The following is a 27,689-nucleotide window of genomic DNA, read 5'->3' as shown; positions in this document are numbered from 1 at the left end:
CTCTTGGGCATATAGGACTAGTTGTGCAATCCCTGCGATCCCAGCCCCACTTTCAGGCCACATTATAAACTCCCTCCGTGTCAAGAAAAGCTTTGCAACTGGGATTCTCTCGCTGCTAAATGTGGCTGACAGCTCCCCTTGCAGGGACTGGGGTCAGGGTCACGTCCCAGGATGAGCGGTCCCCTTGTCTTAGCATAAGTACATCTCCCCTGAGTTGCATGGACTATTTCTGCAGTGCAGTGGCCCTTGTCGCTAAGTCGCGAATTACAGACATAGTGGAAGCTGCAGTACAAAAAGCAGCTGCCATCCGAAGGAGGTTGATGCCTCCTAAATCACAGAGACACAGAGGCTTGAAGATAACAAAATCAAGTTATCAGGCAAGAAAACCTGTGGTTATTTACTACTCGGTACAGAATATCCTTGTCAACTTTTATATGCATCTCTAATGAGATCCTAAAACAAAAACTCAATTTTGTTGTTCATGCTAATAAAAGATCTCTGTGATATCCTTTATTTGGAGGCATAACTCACGGCTAACACATGAAAGGCCCGTTTTTCCATTTTATAGCTCCCTGTTTGTTTGGTGAGCATCTGCTTCTTCAGAAATGTATCTTTACTTAACCAAGGGGTGTATAGATTTGAAGGGATAGTGTGGACTGGGAGGGGGGGATGTGAGTAATGCTTCTTTTTGTAAAAGCCCCCATTATTATAACGACGACCATGTGGATTCTCTTTTCTTCCCAGCCTAAGAATTACCATCTCAGGTCAGACCCTGGAAGGGTCCATCTGGTTCAGCACTCTGGTTCTGAGAGTGGCTAGACAGACAGACAACTCTAGGTGCTCACGAGCAGAGTATGAGGACAATGTCCTCCTCCTGTTCCTTGTTCCAGTATGGGATGACCAGGTCCATATCTCCTTCTCTGTCTGCAGTGGCTTTATTTGGCTGCTTAGACAGTTTTGTGGTGCTGCCCAACCAACTGGGCGTACTGGCCCCACAGGTAGAATATAGGGCTCCTCCAGATGAACTATTTATTTTGCATTTGGTTACATGGAGTTTAGCATTCATTCCGGCTTGCTTACAGTGAGCATCCCTCTCACATCCATTTTGCTTTGCTTATAGGGTGTTTTCAGGTCTGCCCATTAGTCTTTCATCCATCCATCCCACATTTTCAAATGCATCCCCTCATCACCCTTCAGACTCCAGAAGGGCCATGTGTTCAAGTGGATTTGTTGCACTAGGCCAACAGAGCACTTTAATCCGTTTTAATTGCACAAAGCTAAAGTTCTGCTGTGCGCTTGAATCCCTCTCGCAGCTGACAGCCTGGAAGTGCCCATAGTGTTATGAGCTGTGAACGAGCAGTATGCAGTAGGTACCAGTCACCTGCTGCTCATAAATCTCATGTGGTGCCATGCAACAAAAGCTCGCACTCAAGCCAGTTTAGCTACCAAGCTTTTAAAATAAAACGCACCATTCAGTTCATCTGTCGCCACTCCGAAATGGTTTAATCCAGCCCCCTAGGGACGGGAAATTGTGTGTTCTTAAGGATGTAAAAAGCTGGTTAAGGAACAAAGCATGACGGAAAAAGCACAATGGAACGGGAGTGGGGTATCTGCACACAATATGTACCCTCCCATTTCCCATAACCTGTAACTTGTCTGGTCTCAGCTGTAAATACATTCTAAACATTGTGAAGCCGCTGCTGTTGGCATAACAGGCCATTACTCTGAGTCAGCAGAGCATACAATGCAGTTACTTCGCACTGTCATTCTGAGAAAGAGGTAAGCACTTTAGATGAAATGTAGAATACAGCCTGCATTCAACTGTGAATTATTATTTGCCATCAGGTTATTATCCATCATCTACCTTACTTTTTAGCTCTTATAAAAAGACTTTTCGTGAAATGGGCTCATAGCTCTCTGCTGGCATTCTTTTTTTAAAAAAAAATAATGTGTTTGATGGAATAAAGAAACACTGGGAATTTCTAGCCACAGTTGTGAGTTTCTCTAGGACTTCTACTCAGCCTGGCATCTTTGTGTGCCCGGCTCGAGGTCATACCAGAGTCCCATCTAGTCGAGTGACCTGTTTCTCGCTGTGGCCCACAAGATGCCTCTGGGAAGCCCACAAACAAGACCTGAGGCATGTCCCACTGTTGTTCCCCAGCGAGTGGTGTTCAGAGGCAAGCAGCCTCTCAACACTTGGTTAGTTGCTGCTGATCACCCTAATCTCCATGAATTTGTCTAATCACAATTTTAAGCCTAATTCTAAGTTGGTGCCCATCCCCGTATCTTGTGGTAGTGAATTCCATAGCATAACTGCTATGTGGGAAAGGACGGTACTTGCTTTTGTCTGTCGGTCACCCATCATCAAACTTCATTGAATAATTGAGTTCTAGTATTGAATCAGGGAGGAAAACCTCTCTCTGTCCCCTTTCTCCATGCCACAAGTAATTTTACACACTTCTACAATGTCCTCCTTTGCTTCTGTTTTTAATAAACTATGAAGCCCCAAACTTTCTAATCTTCCCTCATAGCGGTCAATTGATTGACCTTTCCAGTTTGACAATATCCTTTTTGAGACGTACTGATCAGAATTCCACACATTCTTCCAAGTAAATTCCTACCGTGGATTTGTATAAAGCAGGGGTTGTCAACCTGGTCCCTACCGCCCACTAGTGGGCATTTCAGGATTCTAGGTGGGCGGTAGGGGGTTCTGCGGCATAAGCTGAATCTTCCTTCCATCGAGCACTGGCGGGTGGTAAGGAAATTTTACCATCAAGAAAGATGCATTAGTGGGCGGTAGGTATAAAAAGGTTGGCTACGCCTGGTATAAAGGCTTTACAGTGTTGACTGTTTATTTGTGATCCATGAACTCTTACATGGAATTCACCTTCTTTGCAATGGCTGGAGAGACGCATAGGCAGCCCCACAGTAAAGTAACTTAATTTTCAATAAAAGCTAAGAGTGGTTCCTGTATCTATCATTGCAGTACACCTCTATCAACAGGGGAAGAAGGCCTGTTGTCTTATGCCCTGCTTGTGACCTTCCCAAAGGCCACTGCTGGAAAACAAATACTGGACTAGATAGACTTTTGGTGTAATACTGTGAGACAGTTTAGAATATTGTATCTCCTCCACCTGTGGTGGTTGTTTTCCTGGTCAAACCAGAATTAATTGACTCTTCCTTTCATTTTAGGTGAAGGGGGTGACTTTGAGGCTGAAGAAGACGAAGTTCTCACTCTCTTGTATGACCCATGCTTAAACTGTTACTTTGATCCTGAAACTGGGAAATATTATGAGTTGGCATAGCCGGTTGCAAGAGCAGGAAGTGTGGCGCTTGTTTGGCGCTGTCCCAGGACTTGGGTCATTTGCAAAGAACTGATGCAGAGCTAACTCTTTTTCTACTCTGCGGTCCAAAACTTTACACCAGTCCATAGTGTGTGTAGACAAACCAAGTCACTTGCGAATATGATACAATCTTATTTTTATAGATTTGTTCTATATTTTAATAGAATGCTTAAGCAAGTTTTGGGGGTTTTGACATACATTTGTTCAGCTAGCTGATGTTACATAAAATATGGAAAGGTTTGTCTGCATGAACAAATTACGCTGAATCAAATATATTTACCAGGTTCATCTATGAATGATGGTGTGGTACAAAAAAAAAAAAAAGACTTGTTCTTTCATCTCTGTTAATTTAAGAGAATGTAATGCATCTTTGTACTTCCAGAAATATAGTGTGATGTTCAAGGGGAATTGTACCATAAAATGTCTTTTCACTTTTTTATTGTTGGATAAAACCATTTTTATTCTCAAGTGGCATTCCGGGAGGGGGGGGAGGAATATCAAATCACCTTACAGCTTTTTTAACACATTACATAAACCTTGAAAGGATGAATACACAGCCCTTTTATTCCAGAGTAATTAACAACCCCGTGCTAATACCTATGAGAATTAAAACAACACATATAAAACGGGGGTGAAGTCCACACTCTCACTATACTTAAACCAGAGAGAGCACAAAGAGCAGGATTCCATTGTCCAGAGGTCAGGCATGCATACAATTGCCTGACATCGCAGCACGCTAGCAGAGATGTGACATTGCACACCCAAATTTCTTGCTTGCCCAACAGTGTCGTGAGAAAGACATGAAGGTGCTTTGCGTAGTTCTGTCTCTGCAGCTAAGCTGGTCAAGCCCAGTATGTGCAACATACACAGTTCATATGTATGGTATATAACCAATGAATTCAAATATTAATGCATTTTGTCATCTTTTCTTATTGTTTCTTCTTGTAAGATGCTGTATAACACAATCCTTAGGTAAAAATAGAAAAGTCCTTAAGTCCTTAAGGTAACAAGAACAACACAGCTGATGTAGACTGCTGGCACAAGGTGGCTGGTGCAGGTGCAAACTGCTAACTTGGGCAGAACAAGGTTTCCGGATATCTCCCTTGTTTCACTCCGAAGGGCTTCCTCAGCTGATATTAGATCTATACAATATAAATAAACGTATGGTAAAACAATACTTGGTATCCAAGGTACAACAATAGTGAATCAGATATCTGCTTTATCGTTACTGGAAAATATTATTAAGTATTAAAAAATCCAGAAGCTGTACATACTGTCAGTGTGTATAACAGGCACATAAATAATTGTACAAGAATGATTCTCAGTTGTAATGCCAAATACATTGCAAAATACTATAAATAGGCAACACCATCTGATGGAACACCGCCTAGTAACACCACCTATGCCACTTCTTGGATGAAGGACAGCTTCCAGACATAACAAATAATGGGAGAAGGCGGTAAAACTGAATTTGAGAGTAGGTGGGCTTGTGTGGAGCAGCAGAAGTGGAGGAAAAGTATAAGAAAAATTCTAGTTGGTGGCAAATTGCTGTAAAAGTGAGGAGAAGCTTAGAAGTTTATGCAGAGCGTGGTGTTTATCATTTGGTTGCTGAAGAAGAGAAATGCAGGAAGGAGAGATGTCATCAAAGGTAAGACACAACCAGAACATAGCCAAACATTTTGGTAGTTGATAGAAAGAGGAAAGTTTGGGTTTTAGGGATGCAGGCGAGGCAGGAGCTGGCAAATCATTTGATGCTGGGGAGGGACACTGATACCGTGCCTCTGAGACACAGGAGATGATGAAAGGTTATCTTGAAACAGTGACAGAAAAAGGAAGGAAAGTAGCATAGAGGCAGGAATTTATTCATTGCCAAATTCTGAGGGCCTGCAGTTAGTTCGGCTATTTCCAGTGGTCTTAGTTTCACAAACCGGGTCTCCTACGCTAGCTCAGTTCCTTTAGGCTACAGGATTTGGACAGGCCGTGCCTGTCACAGTGCACCCACAGAGCCCTGCATGCTGCCAATTTTCAAAACAAGGGAAGTGCAGGCACTGCTGCTGCACGGGAGATCTCATTTGACAAAGCATCAAACTTTCTGACAGTGTCACTTACAGGATGTCACACCAGCTGTGCGTCTGGTTACTGTGCTCCATGGCTCACTTGGCGTGTGGCATATGAAAAATGACAAGGGAGATTGTGACGCGGCCTTTGTGTGCAGGAACATCCTGGAACTGGTGGTTTGTGACAATATACTTGAGGCTTTGAGCTGCCTGCTTCCTCCGCTGCGAGGAGGCTCCTTGAAAGAAGAAATGCAAATGTGTCACCTGACAGCTTTTCCCCCTGAGAAATAACAAGGTTGCAGACAATAGAAAGGGGAGGAGAGGGAAGGGAATTAAGAAAAACCATGTGCATGACTTGTTGGAGGAGTGAATTGAGTGTTTTGGAGGTGGGAAATTGGAAGGGGAGAAAGGGCAAAAAGATTAATAAAATCCCCATGCATGGCTACCTTGGAGGGATGGGATTACACTGAAGGGTGGGCTTTTCGCATCTTGTTGGAAGTTTTAACAAACGGATAGCAACATGGCTCCTCCAAATCTTGCTGTTTGTAAATATGTGACAATTGGCTGCTGTCTTTGTTTTCAAAATGAAGGAAGGGGTTGTTTTTTTCTGAATATTCATGAAAATATTTTCCCCGCAAGAAAACAGCTAGCTATAGATGTAGGCTGGAAGGCAAGTGGAGGGAAATGGCCAAGGCAAGCAAAAAGGAAGAATGGGTCATTTCAGATGTAAGCTTTTCTAGGTCTGTCCATTTTTGTTGCTGCTGCTGGAGCAACCGCCTTACTTTGAAACGAGATGATCAGGCTGTACCATCACCTTTTGAGGCTTTTTAATGAAAATCAAGGCATCACAAAAATAACAAACATTTGGAATACAATTACATACACGTCGCCTGGGACAAGGGAAGAGCAGGTATACACCCTGGTTGTGAGAATGATAGGTGTGTACATCTGCTTCCAGAAGCCTGATACAGCATAAGGCTATCAACATGGTGCCCTTTCCTAATCAAAAGAGCCTTGCCAGTTTAGGCCAGGAGTCCTGTTAAGCACCCTGGGAGGTCTTGTACCAGGGCTCACGGCAGTCAAGTCCAGCACCTTATTTCTTGTGCCGCAGTGCAGTGTTTTTTGCCGCAAGCCTATTTCAAAGATGTGAAATAGGCCATACCGCATGACTGGGCACTGTCAGCTGACCCCGTCGCAAATGGTCTCCACCAAAGCTTATAAAATCCCATTCACGGAGTCTTCCCTTCAGACTGAGAAGTTTTCTCACAGCTAGAGTACCCAGGCAATCTTAAGTTTTTCCTTCCTTCCACCACACGGCAGCTTATGGAACCCTCTTGCCAACTTTACATCAAGCATCTTGATTTTGGCACTTCTGATCTCCAATAGCTTGCCCTGGACTCTACTATTGACACCAACCCCACAGTATTGCAGGCTTAAGGAAACAATGGCACAAGCAAACGCCCCAATTTTGAAATACAAATCCTTGGGCTCAAGTCAAAAGCAGTAATTGGCAGTTTGGCTCTTACGCCAACGTGATGCCTGTCATCCAAACCAGGCTTCCTCCTAGCAGTTGCTTTTAAGTCTTAAAAGGGAGGGTTGATCTCTCTCTGTTACATGAGTTTTAGCCCCCAGGAACTCATAACAGTTAGGAACATGAGCTACATGTTTGTGGTTCCAATATCAGCCACAATTTCACTTAGAAGACTTAGGCAAGCAATAGTCTCTTGGCTTCAGCTTCCTGTCTGCAAAAATAAAATAGTGGTCTACCCTGTAGTAGTGTGTTAAAGGTTACCAGCATGGTGTGTGTAAGAGCACTTAAGGCAGGGCTTAGCAACAGGAGCTCTTTGGGTCAAATGGAACCCCCTTAGGAGTAGGGTATACCCCACAGTTGTCAACCCAGCAGCAACACAGGAGTATTGTAAAGCCTGAGGTCTCCGTTCCTGACCGCATTCTTAAAAGTGATCCTCTGGGAAATCTAGCTATTAACCAGGGACTCAGGGTATAGTGCTATATAAATATTAAGTACTATTAGTACCCTATTCAGCCTAATGAAACTATCAAAAGGAGCTGGCTAGGTTTTCAGGAAGCGAGCCCATAATCACACTGGCGTTTTGAAACACAATCCATTTTCATAAGGCCTCATTAATGTGCCGCGGATGTGCTCTGGAGCAGCAGGAATTAGAACAAGCTTGGGAGAGCGCTGCCTGGAGTCAGCATATCTTGACAGAAGGTCATCAATCACGGCCTTTGGTTCCATTCTGCATATTCCTTGTATGTGTCAGGAGTGATAGACTCCTCTGCACATTCCAAGCTGCACAAGTTGGCAAATCTCCCTTAAACTAACAGGCTTCGAGAGACAGCTTCATTCCTTTCTCCCACCACCTCACACCTTTTGTAAGAAGGATCTTACAAATGCTTGCCTCCCAAATGCTTGCCATTTGCCTAATTGAAACAGTTTCTGAATTCACCCAGGATGGGCCACTTCCGCTCTTCCTGGCACAACACCTACAAGCAATTTCTCTGCAGTGCAGCCATTTTGCTGAAGTTCCATCAGCCCAGGGGCATCTGAAACGTTACCATCTGTCAGCCTCCTCCAGCACTGCAGGAGTAAGGGGGCGATCTCATACGGCTGTGAGGTCAGGTGCCCCCCTCCCAAGTTTTCCTTCCATGAAAGATTGTTTGGCTGGGTGTCAATGGCCATATTATTCATGAGGGACTAAGGCAGGAGTGAGACGCGGGTGGCGCTGTGGGTTAAACCACAGGGCCTAGGACTTGCCGATCAGAAGGTTGGCGGTTCGAATCCCCACAACGGGGTGAGCTCCCGTTGCTCGGTGCCTGCTCCTGCCAACCTAGCAGTTCGAAAGCACGTCAAAGTGCAAGTAGATAAATAGGTACCGCTCCGGCGGGAAGGTAAACGGCATTTCCGTGTGCTGCTCTGGTTTGCCAGAAGTGGCTTAGTCATGCTGGCCACATGACCCGGAAGCTGTATGCTGGCTCCCTCGGCCAATAAAGTGAGATGAGCGCTGCAACCCCAGAGTCAGCCACGACTGGACTTAATGGTCAGGGGTCCCTTTACCTTTACCTTAAAGCAGGAGTAGGCAACCTAAGGCCAAATTGCCTTCTCAATCCGGCCCGCGGACGTTCCGGGAATCCATGTTTTTACATGAGCAGAGTGTGTGCTTTTATTTAAAATTCATCTCTGGGTTATTTGTGTGGGCTGCCTGGTGTTTTTACATCAGTAGAATGTGTGCTTTTATTTAAAATGCATCTCTGGGTTATTTGTGGGGCATAGGAATTCGTTCTTCTTTTTTCAAAATATAGTCCGGCCCACCACATGGTCTCAGAGACGGTGGACCGGCCCATGACTGAAAAAGATTGCTGACCTCTGCACTGAGGGTTACAGGCAGGGGTGACATGTCTCATTTTGTAATGTGGACCAAAATGGGAATGCGCTGCTCCCCACAATTCTGCTGCCCTGCTGCTGCCACCCTCATGCCACACTTCTCTTACCTGCATCGTGCAGAGGTACTGCCAACAAAGCTGCGGCACTGGTTTTCCGGCGAGATCTTGGCCAAGTCTCACAAGATTTCTCATGTTCCATGAGAGATCTCATGAGCTTTCGGTGATATCTCACCAGAAACCACTGCTGGCAGAGACGGCTGGACAGACTCAAGGTGGGCATCGCCTCCTGGGCTTCCACCACTCAAAGCATCAGTGGGCCTGGCCTGGTTATAGGATAGTCCCTGTCATGGGCAAGTGACTCATCTGGAAGTTACCTCATAGATATACATGCATGCCATTTCTAGAACCAGTCATAGTAGCTATAAAATGCCATATGGGTACAGCGCAGCTCCTTGTCACCCACAATTAGAAATTTGCTGATGTTGGTCAATACATTTTTCTTCCCCTGCATCTAAGAAAGGATTTTTATTTTGAGGGCAGAGTTCTGAGCAATGCCAGAGGGTTGTTTTAAAAGCTGTGGCATCAGTGTGAAGGTATATGGATAGAGTTATTTGATTGGGGGCACAAGCAGAGGCTTTCCTTCAAAATGAGGGGTGAGGCAGGGAATGAACACATCTCTGATACATTTCCACAGGACTAGAAACTTGCATTTTAAAAAAAAAATCTAGGAGTCTCAGGAGTCTGTGCCTTCTAACGTATTTTGTCCAAACTTCCACATGTGGAATTATGACAGAAAATAAAAAAACTCAGCTGTTTGCCAAATTACTTTTTGCAACTTGGGGGAATCCCCTGTTGCCCTCCTGTTGCCCATATTTGCACAGATGACCTCGAAAGAGTTGTAGACGTGACTAGTTTTCATTGGTACGTGCATGGTCTGACAAAACAAGGCCAGAGTTTTTGCCATCTCATGTCTTTTGGGGAGCTAGTTGTTTATGGGATTATTCACAGAAGATGCTTTAAAGTGGAAGCCATTCATCAATGAAAATACAGACTAGGTTGTGTGAGTTGCCGGTTCACATTCTGACAAATACTGCTTGAACAACTTGGCACACGCTGCAGTATTATCTAAGTTAGAGAGAGTAGTTTGTTGGATGGGGCCCTTAAGGAAATGCAGTAGCCCCAGCTGATGGAACAATACTAAGTGCAAACTGATGTCCAGAACTCTCTAATATGACAATAGCCACATGGAGCTCAACTTTTACTGGATCCAAGAACCTGAATTGGCCCAACGGAGTGTCTTTTTTATCTACAGAACCAGTTGTCATCATTCTTGAACATACATTGCAATAAAGCACTAGTCACCTCTGTCTTAGCATACACTTCCTGTTCTCCAACCAAACTAGTTTGTGGTGTGTTGGCCTAATCTGTCTTAGTTCTTTTTTGTATCTCTCTGCTCAACAATATCATGTGGAGTTTAGAAAATTCTGTGACACTCTGTTATAACACATTAAAATTCCTCAGCACCTCATGCTGGAGTGGCATGTAGCACATACACTACTGAGGTTTTCACCCATGGTGATGGAAATGTGCAAACCAGGCTGCCATAGTCCATTGACTAGAGATAAGAAAATCATACCATTCTTTATTTCTCAATAATTAGTGAGACTCTTTAAATGCATTTTTTTCTTCCTGTGTGTGAATGCTTCTTCAGTGAAGTGTCCAGCAAAGAACGTTTGGTGGTTTGTTTGATTTTCTTCTCCAAAGGACACTCAACCATTTCCAAAGCTTACAACTGGGAAATAGCCAATTCCCGAAAATCAAAGCGTTCAAACTCAAGGGCTGGAACGGAAGACAAAGCTTGGTTACTTTAAAGCACCATGGAAGCCAACTTCAATGCAGCGTCTTGTCATAATAATAGCAAATCCAGCACAAATTTGCTACAGTTCAAAAATCTATAACAAAAAGTGGATATTTGAGCAATTCCAAAGCACAGATGATAAAACAAGATGTAGACAAAGCAGCAGCATTTCAGAGCTTTCATGAGTGGATAGGACTGTCATAAATAAAATGAACAAAGCAAATCCATAAATTGATGGACCCTGCAAAGTTAACCTAAGGAAGTCCATGGAAGAAAAGTTTTGACCACCCTTTTGCCCTGCAGCCATCTGTAGGCCCTGAGAAGCCTTTCCAGAAGCTCAAAAAGTTTTAACCATAACTTCATAACCACTCCCAGCCATATGTGGACTCTGGGTAACTTGCCACTTCTAATCATACTCACAGTTGATAACATGGACTAGTGGTGTTTGATGCCAACTCACAATTCCAACTCACATTTATTCAAGTGGGCTTCCTGGAGGCATCTAGCTATGCACTGCGAAAAACAAACAAAATGCTGGACCATATAGGCTAGAAGAACAGAAGAAGAGCTCTGGTGGATCATCAGACCAAAGGTCCATGTAGTCCAATCATCTGGCCAACCAGATGCTCATGGAAAGCCTCCAGGCAGGACCCCAGTACAGCGGCATCTCCCAGTTCATGTTCCCCAGAAACTGGTATTCAAAGGCAGACTGTCTCTGGCAGCGGACATGGTAGACAGCTATTATTGATTTGTTGCTATCAATAGCTCAATCCACTATGAATTTGACTAGTCCCATTTAATATTATCCAAGTTGGTGGACATCACCACATGGTCTATAGTTTAACTGTGCACTGTACAGTGGTATTTAATTGTGTCTGTCCTGAGTCTTCCAAAACTGAGCTACATCACATGGCCCCAAATTTCTAGTATTATGAGAGGAATAAAACCTCTCCGTATCACTGAGAGCCAGTGTGGTGTAGTGGTCAAGAGCGGTAGACTTGTAATCTGGTGAACTGGGTTTGCATCTCCGCTCCTCCACATACAGTTGCTGGGTGACCTTGGGCTAGTCACACTTCTCTGAAGCCTCTCAGCCTCACTCACCTCGCAGAGTGTTTGTTGTGGGGGAGGAAGGGAAAGGAGAATGTTAGCCACTTTGAGACTCCGTAAAGGTAAAGGGACCCCTGACCATTAGGTCCAGTCATGACCAACTCTGGGGTTGCGGCGCTCATCTCGCTTTATTGGCCGAGGGAGCCGGCATACAGCTTCCAGGTCATGTGGCCAGCATGACTAAGCCGCTTCTGGCAGACCAGAGCAGCGCACGGAAACGCCGTTTACCTTCCTGCCAGAGCGGTACCCATTTATCTACTTGCACTTTGACGTGCTTTCGAACTGCTAGGTTGGCAGGAGCAGGGACTGAGGAATGGGAGCTCACCCTGTCACGAGGATTCGAACAGCCAACCTTCGGATCGGCAAGTCCTAGGCTCTAGTTTAACCCACAGCAAGCAGGATATCAAATCCAAACTCTTCTACTTTCCTCACACTATGCATAATTGTATACATCACTCTAATCTCCACCATTTACTCCTTTACTAAACTAAAACTCTACAAATGCGGCAACCTTTTCTGAGGGGAGATTTGGCCAAACCCCTTGATCGTCTGGGTTGCCCTCTATGTTCTCCCTATCTTTACAATATCCTTTTTGAGATGGAGCAACGATGGATACAAAATTATGGTAGTTCTGTTTTCATTCTTAGCATTCACCATTTTTGTCACAGCTGCCGCACACTGTCCTGACTGCCTCACCCGGAGACCTCCAGGTTCAGCCAATGGGGCTCTCTTTATGGACTTTCCGTTTTTCCCTTTCATTATGCTTTGTCTCCCTGCTCACACCAGTTACAGATGCTACCTACCCCCAATGTTAAAACAGCAGAATTCAAGACCGCCAACTCATTCGATTTAAGGTGGCAAGATTCTTAAGACCTAACACACCGAGTTCTTTGTTATCATTCCCTATTGTTTTCTGAGCCTTTTATACATATACTGCCATGATGTTTACAAGCTTTTCTTGACCTGCGATTTTCACAGTTCAAGCAAAGCGCCAGGGGAAGGAAAAATCTTTTCCTCTGCTGATTTGTTTTATAACAGGCTTTAAAGCAAAACAATCCAAACAGGACATTGTACTTTAAAAAAGATAAAAGGTCTCTCTCCCCCCAAATTGCTAATTTCCACTTCCCCCCGGTATTTCACAGAAACAGCATCTTCCAACAGCCAACTTTTCGTTAGTGCTAAAAAAAGCTATTTCAAATCGGGACCCCTCACAAAGTGGGAGCTTTTGCATCCAGACTCCCCTGCTAGTGAAAGTGCTAAAATGCCTGTGGTTTCTCGTCGCCAGTTTAACCTGCTTGTTAGCGGCGTGAATTGCAGGAGCTGAGATGTTTCTGGCACCCTCCTCCTAGCTTTCTAGCAGGTCTAAACATATCAAGCATAGCAAAGAAACCAGAAAGTGGCATGAACTCTTCTGAGCACCCAGAGTTTTCGCAGGCTCAAGTTTCTGCAAAACAAACCAAAATTCATAAGTATCATAGAATTGTAGACCTGGAAGGGACCACAAGGCTCATCTAGTCCAATCCTATGCAATGCAGGAATCTTTTGCCCAAGGTGGGGCTTGAACCCACAACCCTGAGATTAAGAATCTCATGCTCTACTATGGTGCGTGGAGGCCAGAGGCAAAAGTTGGCAGAGCAACCAAAAGTTGGCAGAGCAACCAATGCAATTTTTGCCCTTTGTACAGTGGTCAAAAGGACAAAAGTGGTAAAGACCTAACTGAAGCAGAAGACATCAAGAAGAGGTGGCAAGAATACACAGAGGAATTATACCAGAAAGATATGGATGTCTCGTACACCCCAGGTAGTGTGGTTGCTGACCTTGAGCCAGACATCCTGGAGAGTGAAGTCAAATGGGCCTTAGAAAGCACTGCAAATAACAAGGCCAGTGGAAGTGATGGTATTCCAGCTGAACTGTTTAAAATTTTAAAAGATGATGCTGTTAAGGTGCTACACTCAATATGCCAGCAAGTTTGGAAAACTCAGCAGTGGCCAGAGGATTGGAGAAGATCAGTCTACATCCCAATCCCAAAGAAAGGCAGTGCCAAAGAATGCTCCAACTACCGTACAATTGCACTCATTTCACACGCTAGCAAGGTTATGCTTAAAATTCTACAAGGAAGGCTCAAGCAGTATGTGGACCGAGAACTCCCAGAAGTGCAAGCTGGATTTAGAAGAGGCAGAGGAACCAGAGACCAAATTGCAAACATGCGCTGGATTATGGAGAAAGCTAGAGAGTTCCAGAAAGATATCTACTTCTGCTTCATTGACTATGCAAAAGCCTTTGACTGTGTCGACCACAGCAAACTATGGCAAGTTCTTAAAGAAATGGGAGTGCCTGATCACCTCATCTGTCTCCTGAGAAATCTCTATGTGGGACAAGAAGCTACAGTTAGAACTGGATATGGAACAACTGATTGGTTCAAAATTGGAAAAGGAGTACGGCAAGGCTGTATATTGTCTCCCTGCTTATTTAACTTATATGCAGAATTCATCATGCGAAAGGCTGGGCTGGATGAATCCCAAGCCGGAATTAAGATTGCCGGAAGAAATATCAACAACCTCAGATATGCATATGACACAACCTTGATGGCAGAAAGTGAAGAGGAATTAAAGAACCTTTTAATGACGGTGAAAGAGGAGAGTGCAAAATATGGTCTGAAGCTCAACATCAAAAAAACAAAGATCATGGCCACTGGGCCCATCACCTCCTGGCAAATAGAAGGGGAAGAAATGGAGGCAGTGAGAGATTTTACCTTCTTGGGCTCCATGATCACTGCAGATGGTGACAGCAGTCACGAAATTAAAAGACGCCTGCTCCTTGGGAGAAAGGCGATGGCAAACCTAGACAACATCTTAAAAAGCAGAGACATCACCTTGCCAACAAAGGTCCGTATAGTAAAAGCCATGGTTTTCCCAGTAGTGATGTATGGAAGTGAGAGCTGGACCATAAAGAAGGTTGATCGCCGAAGAATTGATGCTTTTGAATTATGGTGCTGGAGGAGACTCTTGAGAGTCCCATGGACTGCAAGAAGATCAAACCTCTCCATTCTGAAGGAAATCAGCCCTGAGCGCTCACTGGAAGGACAGATCGTGAAGCTGAGGCTCCAATACTTTGGCCACCTCATGAGAAGAGAAGACTCCCTGGAAAAGACCCTGATGTTGGGAAAGATGGAGGGCACAAGGAGAAGGGGACGACAGAGAATGAGATGGTTGGATGGTGTTCTTGAAGCTACCAGCATGAGTTTGATCAAACTGCGGGAGGCAGTGGAGGACAGAAGTGCCTGGCGTGCTCTGGTCCATGGGGTCACGAAGAGTCGGACACGACTAAACGACTAAACAACAGTGGTCTGGTTTCTACACACAGGCTCACACACCCTTCTTTACCCAGGGGAGCAACAGGCATTATTGGAGTTCAAAGACACATTGCAGCCAGGCAAAAGCAATCATACCTAGGCAAGCACAACACTTCTGGAACATCACCCTGTTTGGACATGTGGGGCACAGGTAACAAAGCTGAGGCTGGCTCATAGCTTCTGTAGAGACCGGTAGACACGAGAGCAAACTACTGAGAACATGGGGCTTCAGATAGCATCGCTCCTGGTACACTCTTAAGCCTCACCACCAGAAGAGAGATGTACAAATTGCACAGAATCCATTGCAGTCCTCTCTTCTCCTCTCTGGTTTGTTGGGGTTAAAGGGTCCACGTCTGGACTCTACAGATCAGAAGTGCACACCCAGCCTTGCAATCTGATGCATACCAATTTTCCCAGGCTGTGGAAAGATACCACAACACTACAATAGTTCTATGAATTTCTAACATGAGGCCTCATTCAAATGAAACATCCCCAACTTGGAAATTAGACTTTAGTTAGATATGCAACTACAGTGGTACCTCGGGTTAAATGTGCTTCAGGTTACAGACTCCGCTAACCCAGAAATAGTACCTTGGGTTAAGAACTTTGCTTCAGGATGAGAACAGAAATTGTGCTCCAGCGGCGCGGCGGCAGCAGGAGGCCCCATTAGCTTAAGTGGTGCTTCAGGTTAAGAACGGACCTCCAGAATGAATTAAGAACTTAACCCGAGGTACCACTGTATTACTTTTTCGCACACAAAACAAGGACAGTCACATTTTGCATGAATGACAGAGAGAAAGACGAGAGCGTGGAAGAAGCGTGGGCCTCCTTCTGATCTTGCATATGTAGTTTGTTTTTAATAACCCTGCATATTTATTAGGCCATCTGCTTCCATGGCACTAGAATTATTTTTTAAAAAACAAAAAAACCTTACTACAGACAACTTATTCATGGCTGCAGTTTTACCACTCGATTTGCAAAGCAAAAACAATATATGAACCCAACACACTTGGTTGTGTTTATTCTGGCACTGAGTAATCAAGCATTGTGAGGTTTTGGTGTGTTTTTTTCCAGGGAGCTGAAAGTGATCTGACGGAGCTGCTGCAGCCCATTGTGCTGTTCTTTTCTCAGGGTGGGGAGAATTGTGTTTTCCTAGCAACAGCACATTATGTTTGGTTGTAGCTCAGTGGTAGAGCATGTGCTTTGAACGCAGGAGGTCCCAGGTTCAGTCCCCAGCACTTCCATATTGGACTGAGAGCCCCCCCCCCATCCGCCAATCTAGAACCCTGGAGAGCCACAACCAGCCATCGTAGTTGTTGTTGTTTAGTCATTTAGTCGTGTCCGACTCTTTGTGACCCCATGGCCCAGAGCACGCCAGGCACTCCTGTCTTCCACTGCCTCCCACGGTTTGGTCAAACTCATGCTGGTAGCTTCGAGAACACTGTCCAACCATCTCGTCCTCTGTCGTCCCCTTCTCCTTGTTCCCTCAATCTTTCCCAACATCAGGGTCTTTTCCAGGGAGTCTTCTCTTCTCATGAGGTGGCCAAAGTATTGGAGCCTCAGCTTCAGGATCTGTCCTTCCAGTGAGCACTCAGGGCTGATTTCCTTCAGAATGGATAGGTTTGATCTTCTTGCAGTCCATGGGACTCTCAAGAGTCTCCTCCAACACCATAATTCAAAAGCATCAATTCCTCGGTGATCAGCCTTCTTTATGGTCCAGCTCTCACTTCCATACATCACTACTGGGAAAACCATAGCTTTAACTATACAGACCTTTGTTGGCAAGGTGATGTCTCTACTTTTTAAGATGCTACCAGCCATCGTAGACAATACTGTAATTGGACGAACCAATGATATGATTCAGAATAAAGCAGCTTCTTATGTTCCTTAAGGTTTAGGAACACAGGAAGCTGCCTTATACAGAGTCAGACCATTGGTCCATCTAGATCACTTGTGCTGACTGGCAGCAGATCTCCAGGGTTTCAGACATGGAGTTTCTCCAAGTCCTCTCTGGAGATATTTGGGGTTGAACCTGGGATATTTTGTATGAAAAGCATACGCTCCCACTGAGCCATGGCCCTTTCCTTGGGGAGGGCCCTGTCCACCTCTCAAATGTGGCCTGCAGGTTGTAGGTCAGATCTGGACCCCTCCTACTTCCCAAATCCAGTTCCCCTCCCCTGCCCTAGGATGTGGACTGTGGTCACATCAAGCAGCCATCTTGCTTAGAAAGCTTACGGCCTGAATGAGAGAACACCTGAGATCACCAAGTAGGCAATTTTGATTTCCATGATTCAAGGACAGCATGAAACAGGGCTGCAGACTAGGGCTGGGTGATATATCAGCATGTTGTCCAAAACGGGTTTGAAATCCATATCGTGATATCGGTCTCATAATTTCTAACCTGGCAATATATTGTGAATCATGGGGTGTGTGTGCTATGCAAAAATCACAATGTGAGGAAAACTGTGAAGTCAGCCAATGCTCCATCCTTATTTCAGACATTGTGATATATTGGTATATCATGATGTCTAGCTGGTGATATACCACAGTGTTGAAAACCATATACAGTTGTACCTTGGATCCCGAACGCCTTGCGAGTCAAACGTTTTGGCTCCCAAATGCAGCAAACCCGGAAGTGAGTGTTCTGGTTTGCGAACGTTCTTTGGAACCCGAACGTCTGATGCAGCTTCCACGGCTTCCAATTGGCTGCAGGAGCTTCCTGCAGCCAATCAGAAGCCATGCCTTGGTTTCCGAATGTTTTGGAAGTCCAACGGACTTCCAGAACGGATTCCGTTCAACTTCCAAGGTACGACTGTATTGCCCAGTGCTAATGCATGAACACTATATACTGCTGGATGCGCATTTTCCCTCTCAGAGAATTCTGGGCACTATAGTTTGTTAACGTTTGCTGGGAATTGTAACTCTGTGAGGAGCAAACTACAGTTCCCAGAATTCTCTGAGGGAGAGAATGTTCTTCGAATGTGCTCTAAAGGTGTGTGTGTGGCCTACGTCAACCTGATAGGTTTGAGAACCTCTGTTTTTAACACCAGCACAGAGCTGTGAAAAGCGCTTCGGTTGGACTTGCCTCTTTCCCCCCCCCCCGCCTTTCCCACCAGTAAACCAGAAATAACAGACGTATGAAATGTTTATTAGAAAGAGTTTGCAGCAGATGGCTCAGTGCCCACACAAGATGCAGAGGGACAAAATATTTATATAGAACCATTATGGTCAATAAAGCGTGAATTCGGAAGGATTTACATGATAGCCTGTGAAAGTGTTTTAAAGTGCTCTTCCCATCCAGGAGAGCTTCCAATACACGCCCTTGAATGGAGCTCTTAAAAGGCTGTTATGGACCGTTGCGCGAGGAGAGATGAAGCACCTGAAATATTCAGAGCTACTAAAGGCACTTAGCCTTTCCCACACATTTACTTTGGTTTACACAGTGCATAAAAAAACAATTGTCAGAATGTCTGGAGAAAACGCAAATCAGGATGAGCAAAGGTTTGCCCACCTCGGTGTGCCTGCGCCCGTGTTTAATGGTTTGGAATACTAATGTGAGTCGCTCAAGGAGGAGACAGAGAGGCGGGAGCCAGGAGGAGCAGCAACAGGAAAGAAGGGCTCCTGAAAACTGCAGCCCCTGGTGCTTTTTAATATCCCAGAGTTGGGAATCGGAGAGAAATTGGGTGCAGTTCACATTTACCTCATACACGCTTTCCAAAAGAATACATTAGCTGAAATGTAGCCAGCCGCTCTTCAAAATTTGTACTTTTCTGAATTTTGCAACGCACTTCTCCAGCAAATAAATGTGGACTGATGTGAAACGTGTATAAGAATGCATTTATTAGTGCAAATAACATACAGAACTGCAGAGGGTGCCATCTTGGTTGTCCCATTGCACAGGAGAGGGCGTTCTTTGTGGTGGCCCCCTAAGCTGTGGAACACCCTCCCCACAGAGGTGTGTCCAGCACCTTCATTATATAGCTTCCAGAGAACATCGGAAGCACACCTGGATTTTGGAACTTGAGGTGTATACTTAATCAATAATAATAATAAATTTATTATGTATAGGCCACCCATCTGGCTGGGTGGCACCAGTCACCCTGGGCAGCTCCCAGCACAATAAAACACATTGTACCTCTGTATGGATTTTAACTGTAAGGTGCTTTTGGAGCCAGCAACAGCTGACAAGGTGGCTGCTGATATAATAATAATAATAATAATAATAATAATAATAATAATAATAATAATTTTATTTATACCCCGCCCATCTGGCTGGGCTTCCCCAGCCACTCGGGGCAGCTTCCAACAAAATATTAAAATACAGTAATGCATCAAACATTAAAAGCTTCCCTAAACAGGGCTGCCTTCCGATGTCTTCTAAAAGTCTGGTAGTTGTTCTTCTCTTTGACATCTGGTGGGAGGGCGTTCCACAGGGAGGGCGCCACTACCGAGAAGGCCCTCTGCCTGGTTCCCTGTAACTTGGCCTCTCGCAGTGAGGGAACTGCCAGAAGGCCCTGTGCGCTGGACCTCAGTGTCCGGGCAGAACGATGGGGGTGGAGACGCTTCTTCAGGTATACAGGACCGAGGCCGTTTAAGGCTTTGAAGGTCAGCACCAACACTTTGAATTGTGCTCGGAAACGTACTGGGAGCCAAGGTAGGTGTATGAGTGAAGAAATAACTAAGTGGTGGGGGTACAGAAGAAGAGACACCCTGTGTGTGTTTTTCCCCTTTGTTCTCCCCAGCATGTGCTTGAGTATCTCCCATGGAGTGGATCACACAGTCCATTGGGGCAAATGGCGCACTGCCCCACCAATCACAGTCTGCTCTCACCAGCCCCCACCTGCCTGCCTCCTTCCTCACACCCAGTCGAGAGGGTGACCCTGGCTGTCAGCTTCCTTAGTCTCTGTTGTTGCCCTTGTAGAACTCAGCAAGAATAAGGATGGAGGCAAAACTAGAACAAGTTGGCTCTGCCTGCCATTTTCTCTGGCTCCCCCTGCTGTTGGCCACCCTGCATTACACCCTTTCAGTCCTGATAAGACACCAGTCACGGCTGTTTAAAAAGAGTGTGAAATGTTTTGCAGGTGCAGTTTCCCAATCCGAGTTACAAAAATTCTTGATTGACCCGAAGTAATGATGTCCCTTCATTCCCCCGCCCCTTACTCGGATCTCTCATTTGGATTCCCTCATCTCTGCTTTCCTCCTCCCCTTCTGAGGCTTTTGCTCTCCTCCCTTTGATTAATCCAAATCATCTATGCGGTTTCAAACACTTCATTATTAATGCCACAAGACAGTTATCGATACCGGCAATTTTGTCACGGCCACAAATGAACAAGCAAAGTCCTTCGGTGCAGGAGGTCAGCATCCTGTTACTTAACTCCAAGAGAAGAAATGAGTCAATTAACTGGAACTTGTTCCCTTTTGTAGATGGCATGGATCAGGGGTCACTGGCACCTCCATTAGGAGGCTGGAAGGCTGGTGTCAGCGGTGGCCTTTGGGTGACCGCTCTCACCTCCATGAATCCTTTATCACTTTGGCTACCGAAGTCCTACGCACATTGCTTTGGAAGCCTGTAAATATTGTATTCTTTCCTTGCTAATAAATATAGCAGACTTTGCTTAGAGCATTATAACGTTTCACTTGGAGTTTGCAAGTTTGGAAGTGACCAGGAGGCCATCAACATTGAGTCCAGGAGTGAATAAAGTGATGCATGTGTACAGTTCCGAGGTCATTTCATGGCATTTCAGACTGTAGGACTCTTGCTTTGGGGCAGGGGTGGGGAACCTCAGGCCCAGGAGCTGAATGCAGCCCTCCAGGCCTCTGTAGATGGCTATCCCTATGCCACGCCCCCTCTCCAGGCCACACCCCCTCTCTCCAGGCCACGCCCCTCACTGGTCCTGCTTTGAACCCCAAGTGTTTTTGCCCGGCTGGAATGGGTCTTGGAACTCTAATACAGTGGTACCTCGGGTTAAGTACTTAATTCGTTCTGGAGGTCCGTTCTTAACCTGAAACTGTTCTTAACCTGAAGCACCACTTTAGCTAATGGGGCCTCCTGCTGCCGCCATGCCGCTGGAGCACAATTTCTGTTCTTATCCTGAAGCAAAGTTCTTTACCCGAAGTAATATTTCTGGATTAGCAGAGTCTGTAACCTGAAGCGTATGTAACCTGAGCTACCACTGTAATGGTACCACTGAGAGCTGGACCATAAAGAAGGCTGATCGCCAAAGAATTGATGCTTTTGAATTGTGGTGCTGGAGGAGACTCTTGAGAGTCCCGTGGACTGCAAGAAGATCAAGCCTATCCATTCTGAAGGAAATCAGCCCTGAGTGCTCACTGGAAGGACAGATCCTGAAGCTGAGGCTCCAATACTTTGGCCACCTCATGAGAAGAGAAGACTCCCTGGAAAAGACCCTGATGTTGGGAAAGATGGAGGGCACAAGGAGAAGGGGACGACAGAGGACGAGATGGTTGGACAGTGTTGTCGAAGCTACCAGCATGAGTTTGACCAAACTACGGGAGGCAGTGGAAGACAGGAGTGCCTGGCGTGCTCTGGTCCATGGGGTCACAAAGAGTTGGACACGACTAAATGACTAAACAACAACAAGCAATGTAATTACTATTGCTAGTCCAGACAAAGGATAGAGCGGGGTTGTGTGTGTAGAAACTAACCTTCTGCACAAAGGGAAAACTAACATTAATTGTTCCACCCATGTGTAAAAAGGCTGTTTTCTCTTTTGCACTTCTCGCAGCAGCAGCAGCAGGGAGGACCAAGGGGAGAAAGACTTTCTCCACTTCGCTCCCCTCCTGCCGGTGGTGAGTGCAGGAAGGCTCACAAAGCCCATCACATGCTAATCCCTTCGACCCTGGACACCAGAGGAGGCTTGGTGGCACACATGTGGTCCACGAGCTGGAGGCTCCACATCCCTGTTGTGGTTGGTGGGTAAGTAGTTCTGTGTGCAGCAGGGTGTCAGTACCTTGGAGAGCTCACAGCAGCCAGTGCTAGCTAGGACTCATTTGGGGAGAGCTGTTGCTTCAGCAGCACGCTGAAGCCTGCTGGGGCCTTGTTAACACTGGATAATAATAATAATAATAACTGGAGGAACGTGTAGCTACGCTCCAAAGAATTAGAGAGCTGGAGCTCTTCTTGGAAGCAACAGAGCACACCGTCCCCACCAAGGAGGAGACAGGGGACTCCCCTGAGAAGGAGGATAGTTCACCAACACAGGAGCCAGATATATGGAGAAACGTGACTCAAAGAAGTAGGAGGCCCAGGGTTCACTCTGATTGTTTAGAAATACACAATCGCTTTGAGGTCCTCTCCCCTAGCATGGAAGATGAAGAGCAGACTCCATTTGAGGATCTCTCCCTCATTACAGTCGATCAGGTATATGAAGACGAGCAGCAAAGTCAGTCCTCAGGGAATGTGCAGGCGACCTTGGAACGGACAGCTCACGGAAGAACCCCGACCAAACCCAAGAGGAGGCGTGTAGTGGTGATAGGGGATTCCCTACTGAGGGGAACAGAAGCAGTGATCTGTGGGCCTGACAAGATGTCTCGGGAAGTGTGCTGTCTCCCCGGGGCTAAGATCCAAGATGTAACTGAACGACTGCAAAGAATCATAAAACCCACTGACAAATACCCCTTCCTCTTGGTTCATGTGGGAACCAATGACACTGCAAGCAATAGCCTCCAGAAGATCAAAAGAGACTACGAGGCTCTCGGCAGGAAATTGAAGCAACTAAATGCACAAATTGTCATCTCGTCTGTCCTCCCAGTTGAACGACGTGGCCCAGGGAGAGAGGGGAAAATAGTGGAAGTGAACAGCTGGCTTCGCAAATGGTGTAAACAGGAACGGTTTGGATTCTTAGATCACGGACTGCAGTTTCTTGAAGATGGACTTCTGGCAAGTGATGGGCTGCACCTCACAACGGTTGGGAGAAATGTTTTTGCCAAAAATCTCAGAAACCTCATCAGGAGGGCTTTAAACTGACTAATGTGGGGGAGGGAGACAGTGCTCCTGAAGGTAGGAGTCTATCAATTAATGAAGATGATCATCCAAATGTCATAGACCAAATGGAGCAAACAGCACGCGGACCTAGTGGTGGGAGGAAAAAATCCTTAAATAAGAGGCACGGGGGAATGATTAATGGACTTCAATGTCTGTACACTAATGCACAAAGCATGGGAAATAAACAAGATGAGCTTGAGCTCTTGGTACAGCAAACTAAATATGACATAATAGGCATCACTGAAACCTGGTGGGATAAGTCCCACGATTGGAATGTAATAATGGGGGGATACAATCTATTTCAGAGAAACAGACCAGACAAGAAAGGAGGAGGAGTGGCGCTATATGTCAGGGATGTGTATACCTGTGAAGAGATCCAAGATTTAGAACCTCAAAGCCAAAGTGAGAGCATTTGGGTCAAAATTAAGGGAGAGAAGAATAACAGAGACCTCATTGTGGGAGTTTACTATAGATCCCCAAGCCAAACGGAGGACATAGATGATGCCTTCCTGGAACAGATGGCCAAGCATGCAAAAGGAAGGGAGATAGTAGTAATGGGGGACTTCAATTACCCGGATATTTGTTGGATGTCAAACTCAGCCAAGAGCATAAGGTCAAACAGATTCCTCACTGGCCTTGCAGACAACTTCATTGTCCAGAAAGTGGGAGAAGCAACAAGAGGAACAGCCATTTTAGATCTGGTCCTAACCAATGTTGATGACCTGGTTAGTGGGGTAGAAGTGGAAGGATCATTAGGCGCGAGTGATCATGCTCTTCTGAAGTTTACTATACAGCGGAAAGGAGCAGCCAAGCATACTAGGACTCAATTTCTTGACTTTAAGAAAGCCTACTTCATAAAACTTAGGGAAGTGCTGGGTGAGATCCCATGGACAGCAATACTAAAAGGAAAGGGAGTTCATGATGGCTGGGAGTTTGTTAAGAGGGAGATAGTAAAAGCACAACGTCAGGCAATACCATTGAGACGGAAACATGGAAGGTGCCTAAAGAAGCCAGGGTGGCTATCTAAAGAACTTTTAACTGAATTAAGATTAAAAAAGGATGTGTACAAAAAATGGAAAAGGGGGGAAACCACCAAAGAGGAATTCAAACAAATAGCCAGCACGTGTAGACACAAAGTCAGAAAAGCTAAAGCACAGAATGAACTCAGGCTTGCTAGAGAGGTTAAAAGCAACAAAAAAGGCTTTTATGGGTATGTTCGTAGCAAAAGGAAGAACAAAGAAACAGTGGGGTCACTCCGAGGAGAAGATGGTGAAATGCAAACAGGGGACACAGAAAGGGCTGAACTCCTCAATGCCTTCTTTGCCTCAGTCTTCTCCGATAAAGAAAACAATGCCCGACCTGAAGAATTTGGAGCAAATGATTCAGCAAAGGAAACACAGCCCAGAATAACTAAGGAGATAGTACAAGAATATTTGGCTAGTTTAGATGTATTCAAGTCTCCAGGGCCAGATGAACTGCATCCAAGAGTATTAAAAGAACTGGCAGATGTGATCTCAGAACCACTGGCAGTCATCTTTGAGAATTCCTGGAGAACAGGCGAAGTCCCGGCAGACTGGAGGAGGGCAAATGTTGTCCCTATTTTCAAAAAGGGGAAAAGAGAGGACCCAAATAATTACCGCCCAGTCAGTCTGACATCAATAGCAGGGAAGATTCTGGAGCAGATCATTAAGCAAACAGTCTGTGAGCACCTAGAAAGGAATGCTGTGATCACCAATAGTCAGCATGGATTTCTGAAAAATAAGTCATGTCAGACTAACCTGATCTCGTTTTTTGACAGAATTACAAGCCTGGTAGATGAAGGGAACGCAGTGGATGTAGCCTACCTTGATTTCAGCAAGGCATTTGACAAGGTGCCCCATGATATTCTTGTAAAGAAGCTGGTAAAATGCGGTCTTGACTATGCTACCACTCAGTGGATTTGTAACTGGCTGACTGACCGAACCCAAAGGGTGCTCATCAATGGTTCCTCTTCATCCTGGAGAAGAGTGACTAGTGGGGTGCCACAGGGTTCTGTCTTGGGCCCGGTCTTATTCAACATCTTTATCAACGACTTGGATGATGGACTCAAGGGCATCCTGATCAAATTTGCAGATGACACCAAACTGGGAGGGGTGGCTAACACCCCAGAGGACAGGATCACTGTCAGAGCTGCTTCCAGATCCTAGCTCACAGAGGATCACGCTAGCCAGCGTTCACTTTATAAAAGTCTTTATTGAGTTACAGTTTCCATTCTCAAGCTGCTGCGTGCAGCTCTACGTCTTATGGGTTAGACCGGCGAAGCTCCGTCTGAGTCTCCGCCTCCTGTACACCAGCTTAATACCCTAGCCTTACTCCACCTTTTCCGCCTGACCGTTCTTCTCTGGGTCCCTCTGCCCCCCGCTGTCTCTTCCTTCCTGGACTCTTCTGACGCGGACCCCCCGGACCCTTCTGTCTCCTTGCGTCGGGCTTTAGGACCTGGCTCCCTTTCCGGGCTGCTTACTGCGCCACCTTCCTGTGCATTTGAACTTGGCGCGCGCGCCCAACCTTCCACTTTCCGCTTAACCATTTCTTCGCTCCCCGATGGAGGTGTGGCCACTCCTGACTCATGCCCTCCTCCCTGCTGCGAGCTGCCAGAGCTCGGTACCTGGCGCCCTTCCTCTCCACTGTGCTCTGTTGGTGACGCTGGCCCCGATTTCCAACTGCTGCCCTCTGAGCCCCCTCTGGACCCTTCTCCCTGGGGTGTCCCCCTAGGCTCCCCCCTTGCTCTGGCCACTGGCGCTCCTTTCTGTGAATCTTCTGATTCACTGGAAAGACTCGGAGATCTCGGGTCGTCGTCATCACTCATCTTTTCTTCGGCCTCCTCCCCCTCGCTCTCTGTTTCCTCCCTTGCCCTCGCCTCTGCTCCTGAACCCCTGACAATCACACTTCAAAACGACCTTGACAGATTAGAGAACTGGGCAAAAACAAACAAGATGAATTTTAACAGGGAGAAATGTAAAGTATTACACTTGGGCAAAAAAAATGAGAGGCACAAATACAAGATAGGTGACACCTGGCTTGAGAGCAGTACATGTGAAAAGGATCTAGGAGTCTTGGTTGACCACAAACTTGACATGAGCCAACAGTGTGACGCGGCAGCTAAAAAAGCCAATGCAATTCTGGGCCTCATCAATAGGAGTATAGTATCTAGATCAAGGGAAGTAACAGTGCCACTGTATTCTGCTCTGGTCAGACCACACCTGGAGTACTGTGTCCAGTTCTGGGCACCACAATTCAAGAAGGACACTGACAAACTGGAACGTGTCTAGAGGAGGGCAACCAAAATGGTCAAAGGCCTGGAAACGATGCCTTATGAGGAACGGCTAAGGGAGCTGGGCATGTTTAGCCTGGAGAAGAGGAGGTTAAGGGGTGATATGATAGCCATGTTCAAATATATAAAAGGATGTCACATAGAGGAGGGAGAAAGGTTGTTTTCTGCTGCTCCAGAGAAGCGGACACGGAGCAATGGATCCAAACTACAAGAAAGAAGATTCCACCTAAACATTAGGAAGAACTTCCTGACAGTAAGAGCTGTTCGACAGTGGAATTTGCTGCCAAGGAGTGTGGTGGAGTCTCCTACTTTGGAGGTCTTCAAGCAGAGGCTTGACAACCATATGTCAGGAGTGCTCTGATGGTGTTTCCTGCTTGGCAGGGGGTTGGACTCGATGGCCCTTGTGGTCTCTTCCAACTCTATGATTCTATGATTCTATTCTATGAATAATAATAATAACAATAATAATAATAATAATAATAATAATAATTTAATTAATTATTGGATGGCCCAAAACTCCTTTTACCCCACCTTCTCCGAGAAGCTGCCTGTTCTTTTAAATCAAATTTGTGGAAGCTGTGGCCCTACAAATTTTCCTGAACTGCCTGGGCCACTGGCCATGCTGGCTAAGGCTGATGAGTGGTGAGTGGTGGAATGGGTTGACCATTTCTACCATTTCCTGAAATGATTTTGATCAGAACTGGACAGGAAGAGCTGGCAATTAAAAACTATAATGGCATTTTAAAAATTCTTATATGCAGGGAATAGTATAAAATCACAGAACTGAAAGCAGACTTGAATATGATATAGTCCAAAAATGGGCAGCGGGGGACCCACCGGCTGGGTAAAAACCTGGCCCTCAAGACAAACTGATTTAACCCTATAGTGTTTTAGTCTAGGTTTGGTAAGGTTTTCGCTGCTTCTCCTTACACCCATCCCAGCTTTACACACTGTTGTAAGAAAATGATACAGCACTGCTTTGTGTAGTCAGTTTCCCCCCAAACTGCTCTCTTTTCCTTCCCTGATAGCTCACAGCATTTCTCTTTCCTTTTGCTATTGTTGACATGTGCATTGCTCTGAATGGATGTTTGCAGCCAAACACCCACGACAGCCTCCAGCTAACTTTGAGCCCAACGTTCTGTATCTCTAATTAGCATCATTTGCTTCTGATGTACTTTTCACTTATTCACACCAAATTCCAGTTGCTTTTCTGCCGCTCGTCCTCCTGCGCCTTCTGCTGCAACTCCTCTCAGT

The 27,689-nt window shown here is 45.7% G+C and overlaps 1 protein-coding gene and 1 long non-coding RNA gene across 6 annotated transcripts in view; one reads left to right on the top strand and one right to left on the bottom strand.

The window, feature by feature from the left end:
• Positions 1 to 3,765, top strand: part of CFAP20DC (CFAP20 domain containing) — a 153,202-nt gene extending 149,437 nt beyond the window's left edge. For 3 of the 4 annotated variants that reach the window (XM_081184097.1, XM_081184096.1, XM_081184099.1), the window contains one exon: positions 3,193 to 3,765. In XM_081184097.1, coding sequence (XP_081040223.1) covers positions 3,193 to 3,305 — 113 coding nt within the window. In that variant the 3' untranslated portion in view covers positions 3,306 to 3,765. The remainder of the gene's footprint in view (positions 1 to 3,192) is intronic. The other variant, XM_081184098.1, reaches the window with a different exon arrangement.
• A 33-nt stretch (positions 3,766 to 3,798) lies between these two features.
• The window catches only part of LOC308581753, a 38,424-nt gene continuing 14,533 nt past the window's right edge, over positions 3,799 to 27,689 (bottom strand). Inside the window, exons 2-3 of one of the 2 annotated variants that reach the window (XR_014005249.1) lie at positions 5,454 to 5,637; positions 3,799 to 4,486 (exon numbers count right to left, since the gene is read on the bottom strand). This is a non-coding gene — a long non-coding RNA (uncharacterized lncRNA). Of the gene's footprint in view, positions 4,487 to 5,453; positions 7,865 to 27,689 lie in introns of those variants that run through there. The other variant, XR_014005250.1, reaches the window with a different exon arrangement.

This window comes from Podarcis bocagei (genome assembly GCF_964188305.1).
Source record: "Podarcis bocagei genome assembly, chromosome: 2".
NCBI lineage: Eukaryota > Metazoa > Chordata > Lepidosauria > Squamata > Lacertidae > Podarcis > Podarcis bocagei.
The sequence above is the reverse complement of the archived record's forward strand: the minus strand, read 5'-3'. Positions and strand labels throughout refer to the sequence as shown.